Source organism: Mixophyes fleayi, chromosome 6, assembly GCF_038048845.1.
Source record: "Mixophyes fleayi isolate aMixFle1 chromosome 6, aMixFle1.hap1, whole genome shotgun sequence".
Classification (NCBI taxonomy): domain Eukaryota; kingdom Metazoa; phylum Chordata; class Amphibia; order Anura; family Limnodynastidae; genus Mixophyes; species Mixophyes fleayi.
Genome location: NC_134407.1, coordinates 215,581,281 through 215,601,492, shown reverse-complemented (window position 1 = coordinate 215,601,492; position 20,212 = coordinate 215,581,281). Strand labels below are relative to the sequence as shown.

Below are 20,212 nucleotides of genomic sequence, written 5' to 3'. Positions count from 1 at the left end.
TACCTAATCAGGGCTTCAGAGTGTTGTGTGTTTGGGTGCAGATATTTAGAAGTCACATATACACAGGGCTGCCAAGAGGAATTTGGGGCCCCAGTGCAGCAACTTTTGCCCCCCCCCTTCCTCCACAGCTGATAAGGGAAGGTGTTGTATGCACAGCGAAAGCACCGCCAAAGGGGCGTGGTCAACACGGGGCGAGGCTGTACTTCTTTAGACATGACATATTGAGGGAGAATCAATTGCCGGCCATGTGACACGGAAACATCGCACAGCGAGCCCTGACATTAAAATAATAGCAAACACATTTAATAAATAGGACTATTTCCCGCCAGCTCTAAAGTTAAATTATTAGTATTCCCATTTAATATCTAAATCTATTTCTCTTCCTCCAAATAGCCCCAGCAATAAATTAAATAGCATTTACGTTTAATAAATATAACCATTTCCCCAAACCATCCCCGGCATTAAAGAATTCATATTCAGATGTAATAAATAGCCCTCCTCCCCAAATTCAGCCCCATATTCAATTATTAGCCCCAAACCACCCCAGCATTAAATTAAAGGTCCCGTCACCTCATCTTAAAGTAATAGACCCCAACATTAAATTAAATATGCCGACCAATAAATGAAATTTCCCCACCCTCACCTGACAAATACAATATCACGCATTAAATAATAAGCCCCCACCTGCACTCTACCATTAAATAGCCTACCTCCCACACTATATTAAGACCCACCCTCCCCTCACATATTATAGTAACATATTGCCCCTCTCACACACACTATATTAACATAACACACATGCACTATATTAACACACTCCCCCCCCCCACATATACACTATATTAACATACTACCCCCCCCCCACACACACACTGTATTAACATACTGCCCCCCTCACATACACACACAGTATATTAATATAACACACATACACTATGTGAGGACACGTGGTGCTACTGGACTGAGAACTTTGTATTCATCACCCCTTTCTCACGGTTGAATGTACTTTTTAATCCTTGCCCAAGTCTAAGTATATACACCAGGGCATCGGTGTATTATGATTTCATGTTATTAGGTTCATTTTGCCCTTGCTATTACCTGCAATAGTGTATGTAGTATAAATATAAAGAATATTGCTATACTGTGTAAAAATAACAGGACAGCAGCAGTCATTTTGCTAGTGTTAGCTAATGTAATTACCATTTGTCTCAAATGTCCATTGTTATAAAGGGCAGTTTAGAGTTAACAAGCTGGCAGCCCATGTTAATTAGCTAGGTCAACAGGTAATCTGAGAGGTAATGAGGTTAAAACTTCTAAATGATATGCAATATGCCTCCACAGTAATATTTTGGCTGAAATAGCAATGGGAAATGTATCAATATAAATGTTATTGTATCAAAATGTATCACAGATTCAGATGACGTAACACTGCTGATACAATGTGTCAAAAGTCTTATTGTTTCATGTAAGCGTGCAGTGTCATTCGCTGCTGTAATATTGTAACCCCATGTTTAGTGTATCCAGCCAAAATAGCTAATTGAGTCAAGCCATTCCATTGTATAATCAAGGTAACAGGGACAGTATGTCTAGCAGCGACACCTGCGGACAACAAAAGTGCTGTTTTAAAAAAAATAATAATAATAATTATAGAGCTCCAGTGGGCCCCCAGTCAGACCTGAGCCCGGGTAATTTGTACCCGCTCCGCCCACCCCACCCCCGCTCTCGGCGCCCCTGCATATACATCACAAGACACATATTTTACAGTCCATCACATTCCACCATTTGGCTCATGATGTGATATGAGGGGATTGGTAAGAGGTGAAAGGGATGGGGCTTTATTGTCTGCTCTCCAAAGGAAAAGCCATAATTGAATTTTTATTTTTATGTAAGATTTATTTTTAATTTTATTTACATTATTACTAACCTTTTTCAATATTTAATAAATCCATCTGTAATAATCTACTATAGAATACTCTTTTCATATAATCCTGGGTTACCGTTTTAGCCATACAATATAACACTGTAACATTTATTATTATTATTATTATCTTTGACTTATAAGGCGCCACAAAGGGTCCGCAGCGCTGTACATTACATATACAGAAAACAGAACCAAGACACAACATGATACAAAAATATATACAAACACAGGTGACAGGGTAAAGCAAATCAGATTATATCTGGGACAGATAGTGAAAGGGATGGTAGAAATCAGCGAGAAGAAGGCCAAAGCTTAAGAAGACAGGGAAAACAGGGCTAGGGAAGCAGGCCAAGAGGTACAGAGGGTGATGGAATAGTAGAAGGAGCACACAAGGAAAGAGGGCCCTGCTCATGAGAGCTTACATTCCCTCTATCATCACCATTTCATCATTATTGGCTATATATAACCATAACGTGCACTTTAGCTACAGTGTTTATTACTCTTTAGTCTCATCTTCCTGATGTTAGTCAAGTGGGCGCTGCCAGTTCACACATAATTGAGCCTGAAGATTGTCTCCTTCACTCAAAATGAAACAACAACATTCTTCTATGACGGCACATGTGCCATCACTGCTGCCAAGCATACCATCTTGTGCTTCCCTAGTTTGTCTCATATCTTCCTTGGGTAAATTCATACTATTCGTAGTTCCATTAAATATGTTTACTGTTTTGGATAACCATTGACTACTCCCTAATATAAAATAAGGTACAAACATCACTGCTCCATCTTTTGCCAGATCCCATAATCACTGTCATCGGAGCACCTGTTCCTTTGATGCCCTGGAGATTACATCTTGGTCCTATGAGAGGCGAGCACTAAAACCCCTGAGGATTTAGTGGGAACCCAGGAATAAGCGTTGCATCCACAAATAAAATACACCCCTTTCTGTACCAAAGCAGGTGTAGCCCACCAAAGCTATACTCTATTCATAAGAAGCCTGAAAAGTTTTATTTCTTAGAAATGCCATAGTTTCATGTGATGTCAATTTAACTAATAGCGATGTGACTCTGTTGTCTTTATAAAGTCTCATGTTCTATAGTGCTAAGGTAGGTAAAATAGCCCTCGTCACATTTACATAGTGAAGGCAGCCATCTTGTGAGCTTTATCGGCAGCCATCTTGTGAGCTTTATGTAAGCTATAAAATATAGGGTGTTTAATTGTATTTTAAGCATTTCCATGTCCTGAGGCCCTCCCACACAATCAGCTACTCCAAGTAATGGAGAGTCACTGATGGTTCTTTACAATTATTGCACAATGGACCAAACTTGCAGTGAGCTGTACCAGCCAATCCGATATAAGATTTAATTATTTAACTAGTACTTGAAAGACAGAAGCTGATTGGCTGTCATGGTTTAGTGCAAATTGGAGTTTTGGCATCATTATTGTGAATCACCTACTCTCCTTTGTACACTTCACAAAGTTTGTGTTTTAATTCAGTATTTTATTTCTTCTTCTCCTCTTTATTATTTGTCAGGAGGACAGAGCAGGACCCAGAGCCCCATCACGGTGCCTCCACCTCACTCACTGATACATGAGAGAAACAATGACCAGAGGATTCTAGAACTCACCTACAAGATCATTCAGCTGCTGACTGGAGAGGTGACTGCTGGGAATGGGACATTATACAGTAACACCAGGGGATGTGTCTGGGTGATGACTGTATCATTGTGTGTGTCAGGTTCCTATAAGGTGTGAGGATGTCACTGTCTATTTCTCCATGGAGGAGTGGGAGTATTTAGAAGGACACAAGGGTCTGTACAAGGACGTCATGATGGAGAATCAGCGGCCCCTCACATCACTGGGTAAGAGGAGATTAATAAGTCACATTTGTATATATAACATATATATTCAACCAGGTACTTACTGTCCTTGCAAAACACAAATTGGAACTACAGAATCTGAATCCTCCCATCCAACAACGAAGTCCATATGCTGAATGTGAAAAAAAAATTAACAAAAATATTCACCAATATGCACTTTCTCCAGCATCTCCACATGGTAAATAAGGCAAAGACATTCCTAGCAGATGCCATGTCGGTCCCATGGAAGTGCAGACTAGTGTAAGTTTGTATGTAACCTCTGGTACTAAAGAAGGCCAAAAGTGAGGGTGTCCCAATAATTCTAGTAGCCGCAGACTGGCCAAGGAGATCTTGGTACCCTGACATGCTAGGCATGTTGACAGAACCACCGTGAAGGCTGCCTCTAAGAGAAGAACTTCCAAGTTAGGGCCTATTTTTGCAATAAGACTTAGCTCGGCTTGCTTTAATGCTGTGGCTGTTGATTCTATGATTCTTTGAGTTAAGGCGTTATCAGAGAATGTCATTCAGACCATGATTAAGGCCAGGAAATTACTAAGGAGTGTGGAGAACCAAAATAATGTGGTGTGGATGGATAGGCGTTCACACTTCATCTTTTATCTTGGTGTGCTGCTTGTCCTTCTAACAAGATGGCCTGGACAGTGACCTGAGCTTGGCCTGTCACACCTCAGGATTTGTCTGTACCCTGACAGGGTTGTATCGCTGGAACAGAGCTGGTGGCTACGTGCAGAAAGCTGGGTGGCATGATTAGGTTCCGTCACACGGTAGAGAAAGAACTGGTACAGATGGTGGATGCTTGGGAGTTCAGGAGACCACTGAATATGAATGGGAGACTGGCAAGAAGTCGACAATAGCAAGAGGGTGATCAGATTTTAGAAGAGACTGGACTGGGACCAGACTGCTGACTGCGTTCTAGTCTGGCCAAAATTACCTGAAAAGACTGCAGACTGCTAGAAACCAAATTGGGGTCTGAGGAATCAGATTTAGCATCCTGTTAGCATCACAGTCCACTCTACCTGATTGAGCGCCTTCTACACATAGCACCAAGGACCCTCAGTTAAACAGTTGTGTCAGGCAGCCACCTGGTCATCCATACCTTTGCCAAATTATACAAAGTATCTGTTGGCAAGTATTAATCCTTATCTGGTGATATTTGATGTCTGTGAGACCGGAGCTCTTACAGGATATGTCCAACCATCTTGGCTGTCATTAACCCCTTATAAATATATAACCCCATAATCTCCTGTTTAGCCTAATAATGGTCCCTTTAAGCCCCATAATGCTGCCTTATAGTTTCTTACTATCACCACAGCCCTAAGTCGATCTTCTTCCCTGGACTTCAGTGCTGCTCTACTCTCACTCCCAGAATTCATTGCTACAGAGCAAAGTTGTGATTGGTTACAGCAGTTCCTTGTACACATGGTAATGGAGCTCTCCACATGATAAATCTCCCCCGCGAGATGACCGCGGTAGATGACAGGCATTATATTAGTATAGAAAGGGCAAAGAATAAAAATAGGCAGTGAGAGTTACATCATCTATTGTACTTCACAGTTGGACAATATTACAAAAGTGGGGACATTTTTATGGACAAATCTTAAGAGTCCTGGGATTTTTCCTGGAAATAGACATTTTGTAGCTATGGGTATGTTTAAAAAAATATGTCACATGTATCTTGGATAGATTTCTATATGTATATCTTTAATCCTGAATAAAATGCTTGTTATGGTGAATAACTTTTGCTTGGTTGAAAACTCCAAAATGAATATTTATATTTACTTTAATCTGTTTATTCTGTCTTGTATAGGTCACATGAGACTGGAGAAGGAAAGGAGTCAAATCAATGAGAGGATTTTAAATCTCACCCTGGAGATAGTCTGTTTGCTGACTGGAGAGGTAAGGGGTTCTGGGAATGTCACATTGACATCACTCTTATCTCTATGAATAAAACAGACATGACGGGAGAGGTGAGGGATTCTGGGTATGTTACAGTGACATCACTATTACTTCACTAAATTGAATTGGGACCAACTCCCATACAACCTCCCCCCTTCCAGGACTCTCCCACCTCCCCCCTCTCTATTTCTGTTAATAACACTACCCTCGTTTCTGTCCCTCAAGTCCGATGCCTTGGGGTCATCCTTGATTCCTCCCTCTCCTTCAAGCCTCACATTCTGTCCCTCTCAAAATCCTGCTACTTCCACCTTCGGAATATATCCAAGATCCTCCCATTTCTCACCACGGAAGCTACGAAATCCCTTGTTCATTCGCTTGTTGTCTCTCGCCTTGACTACTGTAACCTCCTTCTCTCTGGCCTACCCGACTCTCACCTTGACCCTCTTAAGTCTATCCTCAATGCTGCTACCCGCCTCAATTTTCTCTACCGCCACTCTGTATCTGCTGTTTCCCTCCAACAGTCACTACAGTGGCTCCCCATGCCCTACAGAATTCAATTTAAACTCCTCACCCTCACCTTTAAAGCTCTTATTCAATCCTCCCCTCCCTACATCTCTAATCTCATCACTACCTACACTCGTAGCCGCCCCCTCCGCTCTGCCTGTGACCACCGCCTCACTGCTTCACTGATCACCTATTCTCACTCCTGTCTCCGGGACTTTGCCCGGGCTGCTCCCCAGCTGTGGAACGATCTTCCATGTTCCATCAAGTTAGCATCTACTCTCAAAGGCTTCATGTGTGCCCTTAAGACTAATTTCTTTTTTCAAGTCTATCAGTCCTTCTCCTAACTCCTTTGTCCCGGCTCTCTCTCCCCCAGTTAGTGCCACCCTATTTGTGTTTCCCCCTTTCCTTTAGGATGTAAGCTCTCAGTAGCAGGGTCCTCTTTCCTTGTGTGCTCCTTCTACTATTCAATCACCCCCTGTACCTCTTGGCTGCTTCCTAAGCCCTGTTTTCTTAAGCTTCGGCCTACTTCTCGCTGATTTCTACCATCACTTTCACTCATTGTCCCAGATATAATTTGATTTGCATTACCATGTTACTGTGTGTGTTTATATATATATATATATATATATATATATATATATATATTTATTTATTTTTATTCTTAATTTTTTGTTCTTTCTGTATCATGTTGTGTCATGGGTCACTGCCTTCTGTATATGTCATGTACGGCGCTGCAGACCCTTTGTGGCGCCTTATAAATGAAAGATAATAATAATAATAACTGGCAGTCATCCTATTGCTTATGCTGAAGTCCTGGACTCCCCATACCTCACCCATAAAGGTGCCAGCAGAAATTGTAGTCATTCACTATCATCCTCCGGACTTTATTTGTGTTTGTTCCAAACATGATTCCTCTTCCGAGACTTTCTTCAGCACAGTAATTGCACAATAGCTGCTTTATAAAATGGTTGAATCATGGACTTCGTCTGTATTTGTTTTTACTAGTTTGGAATAAATATAAATTATAACATTCTCTGAATTGTTAATATTTTTTAAAAATCAATTAGCTGATCCACTTATATTTGTTCATTTAGATACACAGCTCTCTCATTAACTGAATAATAATTAGAATTAATAATATTTATATTAATATAACTGCAAACATTTTTACTTTGCTACGTGTAAACAAACAAGAGTCAGAACAAATCAGGAGACACAATTAGTCAAGTAAAAATTTAATTACTTTAACACTGGTCAAATTACTTCACAATTTATCTTGCTGGACAGCACCTGCTCTGCAAAGGAGTAACTTCTTGTAAGTAACTGCTTCCTCCCTGTGAAACACATAATCACTAATACCTGAGTCCCCCACTCCCCTTACTAAACTGCTATAAACACATCCAATCCACACATTAGACTATAGACAGTTCTATTACATAGACACATATTGCACTACATACTTCCCCTGTTCCACTACCTGGAACACTAGACTTCTCCCATGTCCTGAGTTAACACTGTTATATACTTAAGCCCCTTTCTCACCAGAGCACTATGCCACATAACATTCCCAGCACTTCACTTTCACCCCCATGTACACATCAGAAAGCTCCCATAGCTGCCAAACGTTTATGACCCAGGCAGCATCCAGTATTCACTGCTAGTGAATACCTATTAAGTGTTTAGTGAATAATAATAATGCATATTTAATTGTGTAACTTTTCCCTTAATACTCCAGAAATGTTATCATTGTTTATTTGTAAGGCTCCTCGAAACTGCAGCGCTGGACAGTCAGAGTTAGAAATCACATAAAATACAATTAGACCTAAAAAAAAGAGTACAGACATGGTTGACGAAGGAGATGTAGACATGAAACAGAAGATACAGATGGCCATACTCATGAGAGCTTACAGTCTAAGTGGAGAAGACAATGCTGAGATAATAAGAGCTAGTGGGACGGGCATCGGACTTGAGCTGGTAGAACTTGTAGAGAGAGTAGTATCAGGTGGGCGACAGTCTATAGTAAAGAGATTTTATGTTGGTTTTAAGAGAACTATTGAAAGATTGAATTGTGGAGGAGAGTCCTCAAAGACAAACCAGTGAACTTCAAAAATACTTGGTCTTCTTGGACGAATTACTACAATGCCGAACCTCCATTAACAACCATTTGACATTCCCCCGTACTTATAGCACATGATTTCCATATGTTTGAATGACTTGTACACTTACATGATAGACATACATAATCTAGTCCCACTTTCTCACAACTATGCAGATCACTTATCTTCTTCTCCATCATTTGATTCATAGTTTAATAAGTAGCAAACCTCTATGTTCCTTCTCCCCCCCCCCCCCCTCAATCTTTCTCTCCCCTTGTTTGTCTCTCCCCCTTCCCTCAAGAAACAAAACAAGAAAAACAACATTCTTATTCCTTAATGGTAGCATACCTATTCACCTTTTGTAATTCTGAGTTTTCCTCAATATTTGTAAACATCTTGTTTTCTATATGTATATTGTTTGGTATATTTTGCATATATTGTTTTCTAAAATTTAATAAAAAAATTATTTTAAAAAAAAGAATTGTGGAGGAGAGTCTGGTCAGGCAGTGTAGAGTGTTCTATAGGTGCGGAGCAGCACGGGAGAAGAGGTGGAGGTCAGAGGAGAGGGCTAGAAGGGTATATGAAGGGGTGGAATTGGTGAGTGTGAGAAGCTTGACATTAATTCTGGAGGGAATAGAAATAAAAAGCTTCCTGGGTCTCAGTGTCGTCTCATTATAATCTAGCTCAAGGGATATTCTAAAGCCCACAGTTCTGATACAAAACTGGACCAGAAACAAGTGGGAAATGCAAAATGTTATTAAAATGTCAGTGACTTGTTCTTTTTTATAGATTTACATTTCTCTTCAGAGTTATCTGGTGTTTGGTCTTTAGTGTAAGTTCTCAGACATTTACTAACGATGGGGGGTCCTGGCTAATGTAACACATCTCCTCTGTAATAACACATTCCCGCCATCTCCTCTGTAGGAACACGTTCCCCTGTGTAGTCACAATGTCCCATCCGTCGTCTCTATAGTACCGCGTTCCCATCCGTCGTCTCTGTAGCACCGCGTTCCCATCCGTCGTCCCTGTAGTACCGCATTCCCATGTGTCATCCCTGTAGTACCGCGTTCCCATGCGTCGTCCCTGTAGTACCGCGTTCCCATGCGTCGTCCCTGTAGTACCGCGTTCCCATGCGTCGTCCCTGTAGTACCGCGTTCCCATGCGTCGTCCCTGTAGTACCGCGTTCCCATGCGTCGTCCCTGTAGTACCGCGTTCCCATGCGTCGTCCCTGTAGTACCGCGTTCCCATGCGTCGCCCCTGTAGTACCGCGTTCCCATGCGTCGTCCCTGTAGTACCGCGTTCCCATGCGTCGTCCCTGTAGTACCGCGTTCCCATGCGTCGTCCCTGTAGTACCGCGTTCCCATGCGTCGTCCCTGTAGTACCGCGTTCCCATGCGTCGTCCCTGTAGTACCGCGTTCCCATGCGTCGTCCCTGTAGTACCGCGTTCCCATGCGTCGTCCCTGTAGTACCGCGTTCCCATGCGTCGTCCCTGTAGTACCGCGTTCCCATGCGTCGTCCCTGTAGTACCGCGTTCCCATGCGTCGTCCCTGTAGTACCGCGTTCCCATGCGTCGTCCCTGTAGTACCGCGTTCCCATGCGTCGTCCCTGTAGTAACACATTGTCCCCGCACAGTTTGGTATTTCTCCATCTCTGTATCAATATATTCCCTTGCATATTACGTAACTTCCTCTTGAGACTCCTAATTTGATGCCAGAGTGACCTCCCTAAAGAATATTGGGTCTCCCTGTGGTTTTGGGGGGCAGGGAACTGGAAGAGTCCGCAACAACAATTCTTTTAGTAATTCCATGACCATGGTGGTCTTCATTCAGTGACTGTTTTCTCCTGTGATGTTCTTTCAGTGATTGTTATTATGTGATCTTCATTCTTTATACAGTGCCATCCTGTATCCTTAACATCATTTTAGATTATTTATTCCCTGGTGCTGACAACATGCATAACATGATAAAATCCACATATGTTTCAATAGAAGACAATGAATTAATGGCCTTACATATTTAGAAGTAATAGAGAACATGAATTTTACCTTTCTATATACAGGATTGCACAGTAGTGAAAAGTGCTTCTGGCGAACATGTGACATCCAGCAGCTGTCACCAAATGTCAGGAGGATTGAGCAGGACCCAGAGTCCCATCACGGTGCCTCCACCTCACTCACTGATACATGAGAGAAACAATGACCAGAGGATTCTAGAACTCACCAACAAGATCATTCAGCTGCTGACTGGAGAGGTGACTGCTGGGAATGGGACATTATACAGTAACACCAGGGGATGTGTCTGGGTGATGACTGTATCATTGTGTGTGTCAGGTTCCTATAAGGTGTCAGGATGTCACTGTCTATTTCTCCATGGAGGAGTGGGAGTATTTAGAAGGACACAAGGGTCTGTACAAGGATGTGATGATGGAGAATCATCGGCCCCTCACATCACTGGGTAAGAGGAAACTTTAATTTCTTATAAAGGAGAGAGCAGTTATGAGGACCACCTATATACACATCATCTGATAATCATATAAACAATATATTCAGTCACTCTGTGTCTCCTACAGATGGATCCAGTAACAGAAATGCCCCAGAGAGATGTCCCCGTCCTCTTTATTCCAAGGATCATACAGAGGAAAATCATAATATCCCACAGGACTATCAGGTAGATGAAATTGAGGGGCTCAAAATATATAGAAGTCCCTTGTTTTAGGTTGGAGATAGGTTACACCTTTACAACCATGAAATATTGACTAGGAAGGAAAAACAACAGGTACAAAATATATAACTAAATGAAACAGTTACTTATACTTAACTTGAGTTTCAGGTTAGCATGTAGGTAAGGCTTCTGAATCCAGTGCAGGAAGTCCGGGTACCATGTCCAGGTGTTGCAGCCAGCCCACAGAACACCAGTCACTAGTAGAAGTGATACCAGGGCACCCGCCTCATCCACATCCACTGGAGGGATGTCACAGGAATTCCAGCCCGCTTAGCAGGATCCACCCTTGAAAAAAGCAAACCTTAAAATAGAAGTTGTATGTAGTTCTTCTGCCTTCTTCCATTATATATAATAATGACATAGTGTATGCTTTGATAGGGTTATGCTGTCATCTGTTATATGACTTCCATGTTTATATGTTTTACTCGAGGCCGGATCCTGTTTAAAAACTACTTTAAACCACCTGTTATTTGGTATATGTTGTGTGATAAACATGTCCTGTCTTAATTTGTAAGGTTCTGCCTAGAACTTTATGACAATGTGTACAGGGAATAGAATAAGAGCAGAATATTATGTGGACATGCTTATTAAGAGCATTTATTATCATCATCATTATTTATTTATATAGCACCACTAATTCCGCAGCGCTGTACAGAGAATCATTCACATCAGTACATGTCCCATTGGAGCTTTCAGTATTATAATGAGACCTGCCCCTTTTTGATTGAACATAATGTGTACCGTGAAGCCTGGCGTTATATATATATATATATATATATATATATATATATATATATATATATATATATATAAAGAGAAATGTAAATGAAATGGACATTGGTATTAAAACCAATTCTGTCACATGACTCAACACCAGTGGTCAAAGTGGGCTGGTACAATGTGGAATGCCATACCGTCAATTCTCCTACTGTTCTGATTGTAAAATTGTCAAATTCCATTCACGTACTATTTCCATACCACCACTTCCAAAGTTCCACTTTATTCACTGCTCTTCACTACGTGAATTTAGCACAGAAGCTACCTGGATCTCATACAATGATAATCTTTTGTGCTCTCAATTAATGAAATCAGACATTATTAAATTATTTATTGTATTGTGTTTATTCAGGGTGAAGAGCTGACTGATATTAAAGTAGAAGATATAAAGGTAGAAGAAGAGACGTATGTGAGGGGTGATCAGCAGTGTAAAGAGGAGGAAATCCCTACAGATATCAGCACGGGTGAGTAATACACACTAAATACAGAAGAGTCACATATTCTCCTTGTTCAGTCACTACAATAATCCAATAGATCCAATATCACTAACTACAGAAAAATAGAAAGCGCTCTCATCTGTCACGAATCAATGCAGGAATACAGCTAAGGAGCCATGAATAAGGTGAAAAAACATTCAAATTTATTTCTGAAGAGTCAGAACAGATGTTGTAATAATGAGCTTGCAGTAATTACCAGGTATACAGCAGTTGCAGGTAAGGTTGCAGGAGGTGTGGAAAGATTCCAGGCAGCAAGTACAGGGAAATGCAGAGGTAGATACCAGGTTCACAGATGAAACAGGTCAGCAGAATGTAAGTAGAGATCTCAAGCAGCATAAACCCAGGAGCACGGCAGGAGGAAGTGACCACAGAGTGTAACATCAATAACCAGCAATGAATGCTGGGGGAGACAGGTATACATAGGGGAAATGAGAACACACCCAGGTGCATGGGATAATTAGTGAACAAGTTAACCCCTAATGCAAACAAGAAAGGCACAATAGCAGCACCTCTGGTAATCAGAAATGTCACATCCGGAGCCAGAGTGGATAATTGTAACAATAGATGCCAGTCTTACAGTTTGGGGAGCTCACCTTCAAAGACAAGTAGTGCAAGGCAAATGGCTACAAAAAGGAACATGTTAACATTTTGGAAAATGAGCAATATAGAAAGCTGTTCAACACTTTCATGCTTATCTGAAAAGGGAAGTAGCTCAGTATTTTCTTACACGACAGAACACTTCATAAATAGGCAAGAAGGCAACAGCCGTCAAACCTTGATTGTGGAAGTAGTAAAGATCTTGTAATGGGCTGAAAAGTATTTGAAGCCACTTTCAGCTCTCTATGTAGCGGGAGAGCAGAACCTATTAGCAGACTACGTCAGCTAAAAGCAAATTTGTCCAGGAAAGTGGCCCTCCATCAGGAAGTGTTTCATTAATTGGTGAGAAGGTATAGCCTTCCTCAAGTAGACATCCTGGCTACAAGAAGTAATGTGAAGGTGCCCAACTTTTTTGACTCAAAACGGATCCAGAATTAGAAGGGACAGATGTTCTAACATTCCCTTGGACATTGCAGCTGGCATATTACTTGTCTACATTTCTGTTAGGGTTAAATCTGCTCTTCTTCTCGTGAACACTCAGATCTGTCCTGCACATTAACTACACAGATGTGTCACTCTCTGAAGAACTGTTTGCTTTCAATTTTCAAACTTCACTATAAACCCCTTCTTTCCTTCACAAGCCATGCAGTCATCGCCAGTGATAACGTTTGATACGCATGCTTTTGGTTCCTGTATCCTGACCTGTTTTGTTCCTGTCCCTGTTCCGGATCCAATTTCAACATTTATCCTGATTTCTTGACTGCACCATTCAGTTTCACTGGTTCTGTCTTTGCTCATTCTGGACACCTGAAACCTGGTTGCTTCATTCAGTTTGTTTCTTCCTGGCATTGCATCAGGTGTCTCCTGTTTTAGGGACTGCAGCTACAGAAAATTCCCAGACACGGACAGTGGTAATTGTTCCTTATCATTAGACTTACTGCCTTGCTTTACCTAAAGACTGTGTAACCTTGCACCAGACACTCTTCAGTGTTGTAGCTCATAATATGCATTGCCTCAGACTGTCATATACTGCATGATTCCGGTGTTCCTTGTGGGTTTTTAATTATTCCAGCATTACGTCAAAAATTGTGTTTATTTCCTGTCTGCTTTTGAATAATGAACTCCATATTGTTTGTAACTACAACATATCTCGTAACCTCAGTTTCCACTGATCACTCGGATACTAAGAAAGGTCCTAAAAAAGAAGCCAGAAGTAACAGCAATTCTTATATTCTGGAAATGCTCTGAGTTCAGGCTTGGTCCCTGTATCTTCGCTCAGATCTATTATTCTAATGTCAAATTCTACATCCATATCCAGAGAGTTTGGCTTTCATAGCATGGAGATTGAGCGGAACCTTCCTGAGAACGAAGGGGGTATCGGAAGCTAATGATCACCTTATTATGGGCAAGGAAGAAGAAATCTTCAAATATCTATCACAGGATTTGGAAGAAATGTATTGTCTGGTGTGGCTCTAGATTAAACCCAGTACCAACTACTGTTCCTTAGAGCCTTGACTTCCTCCAGGATGGCTGCAGCAAAGGCCTTATGGTATCCCCCCTTTGGGCACAAGTGTCCGCATTGAACATATTATTAGACACTAAGTATTGGTTCTCCAGTACTTCCAAGCAGCGAGAAATATTCATCCATCCAGTTTTTAGTGGCCACATGGGATCTTAATTTAGTTCTAAATGCAATAATGTTTGACCCTTTTGAGCCCCTGGAGAAAGGTTCCTTGAGATTGAGTTCACTGGAAGTAGCTTTCTTGATAGCAATTACCTCTTGCCTAATAAGGGGAGGGGGGGGGGTGCAAGCACTATGGTGCAAGGAGTCTTTTCTCAATTCTTACCAAAGATGGTATTCCACATCAGCAAGTAGCACTGCTATCTTTTTATCCACAGCCAAAACAAGAAAAGGAAAGAAAGCTGTATTCACTGGTTCACGTCAGAGCTATCTCCATATAACTGCTTGGAACAGGACTTGGGAAGACAGAACAGCTCCTCGTGTTAAGGCTTGGACCCAGAAGGGCATATGCTCCCTTTAAACAAACCATCTCCAATTGGATCAGAGAAGTTATTAAACAGGCCTACAAGAGTAATGATTGAAAGGTGCCAGAGATCCTTAGTGCCCGCTCAACTCGAGCAGTTTCAACATCTTGGGCAAGCAAAGATATCATTTACAATCATATCTGACTGACTTTGTTCATTAGCGGCTCTCCCTATTGTATTGTACATCCCATAGTTAGGAGTTCAAAGGTGAAAAGAAGAGATTATTTAGCATTAATTCCTTTTCTTTTAGAGACTCCATGGCAGCCCAAATTCCCACCCATGCTTGCATTGTTTTTAGATTATTCAGAAGTCGCTCAGAGGCACAGGGGAAGAGGCGGGGCTGTCTTATACACCATCCAAGGTGTGTGTTTTGTTACCTGTCTCTACCTAATAATCTGTTCTTTTTTTAATTCGCAGCAGATGGACACAACAGTAGAAACATCTCTGAGGGACTTTTAATTTTATCTCCAGGTTGTGAAATAAAATTTGACATCAAACAAGAGTGTCCAGAAGAAAACCTCATTACCACAAAGTTACATCCAGTACATCACAGTGAAGATATACCGTCTGGACCCTTTAAACACGAGGAATGTTCTGATAACTCATATATTCTTACACATAATAAGACTTATAGAGGTGAATTAATGTTTTCTTGTTCTGAATGTGGTAAATGTTTTAGAAACCAGTCACTCCTTGTTAGACATCATAGAATTCACACGGGTGAGAAGCCATTTTCATGCTCTGAGTGTGGGAAACGTTTTACCCAGAAGTCAAATCTTAAGAGACATTATAATACTCATGTAGGTGAGAATATGTTTTCCTGTTCTGAATTTGGGGATTGTTATATAGAAAAAACGGGTGTTGGTAAAAATCATAGCAATTACACAGGGCAGAGCCAATTTTCATGCTCTGAGTGTGGGAAATCTTTTACAGTTAAAGGCAATCTTGTTAAACATCAGAGAATTCACACACTTGATAACCCATTTCCATGTCCTGAGTGTGGGAAATGTTTTACCAATTATTCACTGTTTGTTATACATCTGAGAACTCACACAGGTGAGAAGCCATTTTCATGCTCTGAGTGTGGGAAATGTTTTACACAGAAGTCAAATCTTAAGAGACATTATAGTACCCATGTACGTGAGAAATCATTCTCATGTTCTGAATTTGGGGATTTTTATATAGAGAAAACAGGTAAAAATCATAGAATTTACACAGGGGAGAGCCAGTTTTCATGCTCTGAGTGTGGAAAATCTTTTACACTTAAAGGCAATCTTGTTAAACATCAGAGAATTCACACTGGTGAGAAACCGTTTCTATGTACTGAGTGTGGGAAATCTTTTACATTTAAATCAAATCTTGTTAAACATCAGAGAATTCACACATATGTCTCTGGGGAGAAGCAATTTATGTGTTCTGACTATGGGAAATATGTTTTACAGAAATCAGATCTTGTTAAACATCACAGTGTTCACACATAAAAAATAATTTGAATGAGCTGATGAATGTGAAATAAGATTGCAGCAGTACTGTAAATAGTGCAAAAGCAATTGCTTGTTATTATGTAATAAAATAAGCATATTATGTCCCCACCAGACTTTGCAAGATTTCTCCAGACGCTTCAGATAGATGTTGGAGAGGTTGCTCAATCCCAGGCACATTCCTCCATATCTGGTGGTCTTGCCACAAGCAGGCCAGTTACTGGTCGTCTCTCCTTAATTTAATTCATTCACTCTCACCCAAATACTTTCTTCTCCCCCTGACACCACAAAGCATCAAAATAAGCTGATTCATCACTTTACCTCTGCTGCCACCTGCCAGCTTGTGGCTGATTGGAAGTCTCGATCTCTCCTCCTTCTTTCAATGCTCTGCTCACTAGAATTTGGTATGTCTATCATTTGGAATATATGTCACCTATTATTAACAACTGCAAAACAATTCTGTAAAATCTGGGAACCTTGGGTGATATATAATTACATGTGCCTTCCGCTTCATAATTAGCTCTGCTTCCTGACTCTTTTATCTTTTTCTTCTGCTCCTAGTCGGAATTGCTTTTTCTCCTCTCCTTCTTTCTTCATCCTATCCTCTTCTTATTCCTTCCTATCCACAGTCTCTTCCTTCTCTCTCCTTCTGCTTCTTCAAAAACTCTTGGTTGTTTGTTTTTATATGGTAATTTTCGCACAGTTGCCGTCTTCCTGCCAATGTTATTCTCATTTCCTTGTTTGGTTTTTACACGCCCCTTGTTCAGACTGTTTTACCAAAGCTTTGATTGGCTTCTGTATGTGTTTTTCTCCAACCATGCAAAATAAAACATTTTGTAAAAAAGTATAAATGCATTTACTGTGTATATACCCAACGGCATCACTGTGTAATGTGCAAGCTCCAGTTACAAAGTGCATTTACTATATAATAATCATCCACAGATATAGGTGGAATGTATGGCATTAACATAAGAATGTTACAGATACAGTGTGCGTGCAGTTTCCTTATTCTATATAACGGCATCACTTTCCATAATAATAACAAGACCACGTTGTCATTATATAGGGTCCTAACTAATATATAATCCAGCAAAGGACTGGAGATGTAATGTGGGAAACGGGACACTATTGAATCATATTTGGTCATACTCTTTAATTAAAGGTATGTTTCATAAAAGTATTTCTGTAATCTCTGTTGCTATCTCACGGGGGTCATTTACTAGCCTGCAAAAGTGTGACCACGTAGTGCGTATACAATTTTATGACCCAATGTAACTTTTTGTACAAACGCACCCATTACTACCAGTATGCTCTGAATGGTTTACTGGGTGAAGATGCGTCTGCACTGGTGCAAAACTTTGCTCCTGATGGGAGAAGCATGACCGATTCAGGCGTTCCTTACTGAATGTGGTGTAGGTGGACTGTTGCGCCTTGCTTTGAACCTACATGCGAGAACAACATTTAGTTTTGCGGCCCGAGATGTTTTAATGAGGTTCAGTGGGTAATTCATGGTTTATCGGGAGGTCACAGGCTCTCTGCAAAAGGACTCGCGCATGCTTGGAAGTAGCATAGATCAGTCCTCTGCCTATATTTTTTAACAGGGCCTTTTGCACCTTCCAGGCAAACATTAGATGAAAAGCGCATTTATAAGGATATAAATATATATGAAATAAAAACATTCAAACACACAAATATAAGGAAAGGTCAACATTAATGAAGAGGCTGGCCTTAAACTAGGAGGCTGGATTTTGAGGCATTTACTCTTTTTACCATGTTCATTTACATCTTCATTTTTGAAAACTTGCACAAAGGAGTTTTTGCAAAGGCATTTTCCAATATTGGAGTGTGGTTTTGCACTAATGGAAAAATAGGCTCTTTTGTGTATAACTAAATGCCCTGTGAGCCTACATTTTTTCCCGGGTGGTAAATTACTACGGTAAATCTCTGGCTGGGTTTTCCTGGTAAAATTACTGCTGGTAAATGGATTCCTCATCTCCATTTAGTAGCTCTATGTTTTGATCCTTTTAGATAGAGACATTCTCTCTCATCTTCTCTTGTGCTTGATTCAGAAATTTAAGGACATTTGTTTAATTAATGGCTCTTTTCATTCAAATATCAAAGAAAATAAAGTGTTAAGTACTTCCAGAATTTGCTAAAAGTAAAAAATAAGGGTTGCAACCGAAGAGGCAGAGGAACTAGACACGACGAGAAGAATGAGGATAAAAATAATCAAAAATAATGTAAAAGAGGAGGATACAGGTAAGGAAAGAAATAGAAAGGTAGATCTCTGGCGCTTATTTTGAAAAATACTAAATACTCTATAAAAATCAGATCGACAATTTAAAAAACTTTTCAGACTAGATGAGAGTTTGACTCCTTTTCTAGCAGATAGACCAGAAGTGATTTTTATGTAAATGTAAAAGAATTAAGTCTAAACCTATGTGGCTAAATAAAAAGGTAAGGGAAGAAATGGTAAGGAAGAGACAGGCATTTAAATTGTTTAAGTGTGAAGGTACTGAGTAGTCCTTCCATAGGTACAAGGAATTGAAAAATAAGTTGCAAATGAAAGTAAGACAAACCCTAAAATAAATAAATAAATATATAAATGGCAAAAGGATTAAAAGAACAATATAGGACCCCTAAGAAGTGAGATGGGTGGATTGATTAATCATAATAAGAAAAAAAACCGAGGTATTAAACACATTCTTTATTTTAGTATTTACTAGAGAGGAACAAATGGTAGGAAGAATACATAAAAATGGAAATGAAACTGTACCATTAATTAATACTTGGCTGACAGAGGAAGAAGTCCAAGGACAACTGAATAAAATTAAGATAAATAAAGCTCCAGGTCCAGATGGCATACGCCCAAGGGTTATTATAGAGCTAAACTCGGAAATAGCTGGACAGCTATTCTTAATTTTCATAGATTCAATTTCATCAGGCTCAGTACGAAGTGATTGGAAAATAGCAGATGTATTGCCGTTGGGGAATGAGATCAGAACCAGGGAATTATAGACCTATAAGCCTGACATCAATAGTGGGGAAACTACTGGAAGGTATATTAAGGGATAGTATTCAGGATTACTTGGTGCACAATAAGATTATTAGTGGGAATCAGCATGGATTTGTGAGGGATAGGTCATGTTAAACTAATCTAGTTTTCAAGAAGTTGTTAGTGGGAATTTAGACCATGGTGGTACACTAGATGTGGTCTACTTAGATTTTGCAAAGGCCTTTGATACAGTGCCACACAAGAGGTTGGTTTACAAAATTATTGCAGGATCCAGTAATGTGGTCTGGTAGTATTTCTCCAGGACCCATGTTTGTAATGGAAGTATGCAGCACCAAATATAAGAGCAAAACATTGTCTGACTAACCTCTTTTTAATTTCATGGATGCTTTGGCGGATGGCGGCCACAGCATTTATCTTATGCTGGATCTCAACCCAAATTCGCTGTTTAGGACCTGCAGTGAGGTTCTTGCTGGTGTGGTGTAGGTAGGTAGCACCTCTACCTCCTGTAAGGTAAAGTTGGGCAGACGTGGCTTTTTGGTGCCTCGTAATCTGGTTGGGGCATAATAGCAGATGTGGATCTGAATTTGCTTTCTAGTTTTAGAGATTATTGTGAAATTTAGGCAGGTATTAAATGTGTGTTGTCCTTATGTTGCTTTACATAGTGCATGGAATATTTATTTGTGTGTGCACCATATGTTTGCACCAAGCATTGACACCACTTTACTCCTTAATGTTTAATAGGAAAGATTGCTTAGCCACTGTTTTAGTTATGGGATTAAATGGG

At 40.4% G+C, this 20,212-nt stretch overlaps 1 protein-coding gene across 2 annotated transcripts; it reads left to right on the top strand.

Moving 5' to 3' along the window:
- Nucleotides 1-5,694: 5,694 nt before the first annotated feature.
- LOC142159876 (uncharacterized) lies at nt 5,695-17,227 on the top strand. 2 transcript variants are annotated; one of them, XM_075214724.1, is made up of 6 exons: nt 5,695-5,779; nt 10,353-10,544; nt 10,624-10,747; nt 10,863-10,960; nt 12,144-12,255; nt 15,349-17,227. In XM_075214724.1, the coding sequence occupies exons 2-6, from the start codon at nt 10,413-10,415 to the stop codon at nt 16,410-16,412; spliced, it is 1,530 nt and encodes a 509-aa protein (XP_075070825.1). In that variant the 5' UTR covers nt 5,695-5,779; nt 10,353-10,412; the 3' UTR covers nt 16,413-17,227. The 2 variants fall into 2 exon arrangements, with proteins under 2 accessions (XP_075070825.1, XP_075070824.1); XM_075214723.1 differs by having other exon boundaries at nt 5,698-5,765.
- Nucleotides 17,228-20,212: the final 2,985 nt, after the last annotated feature.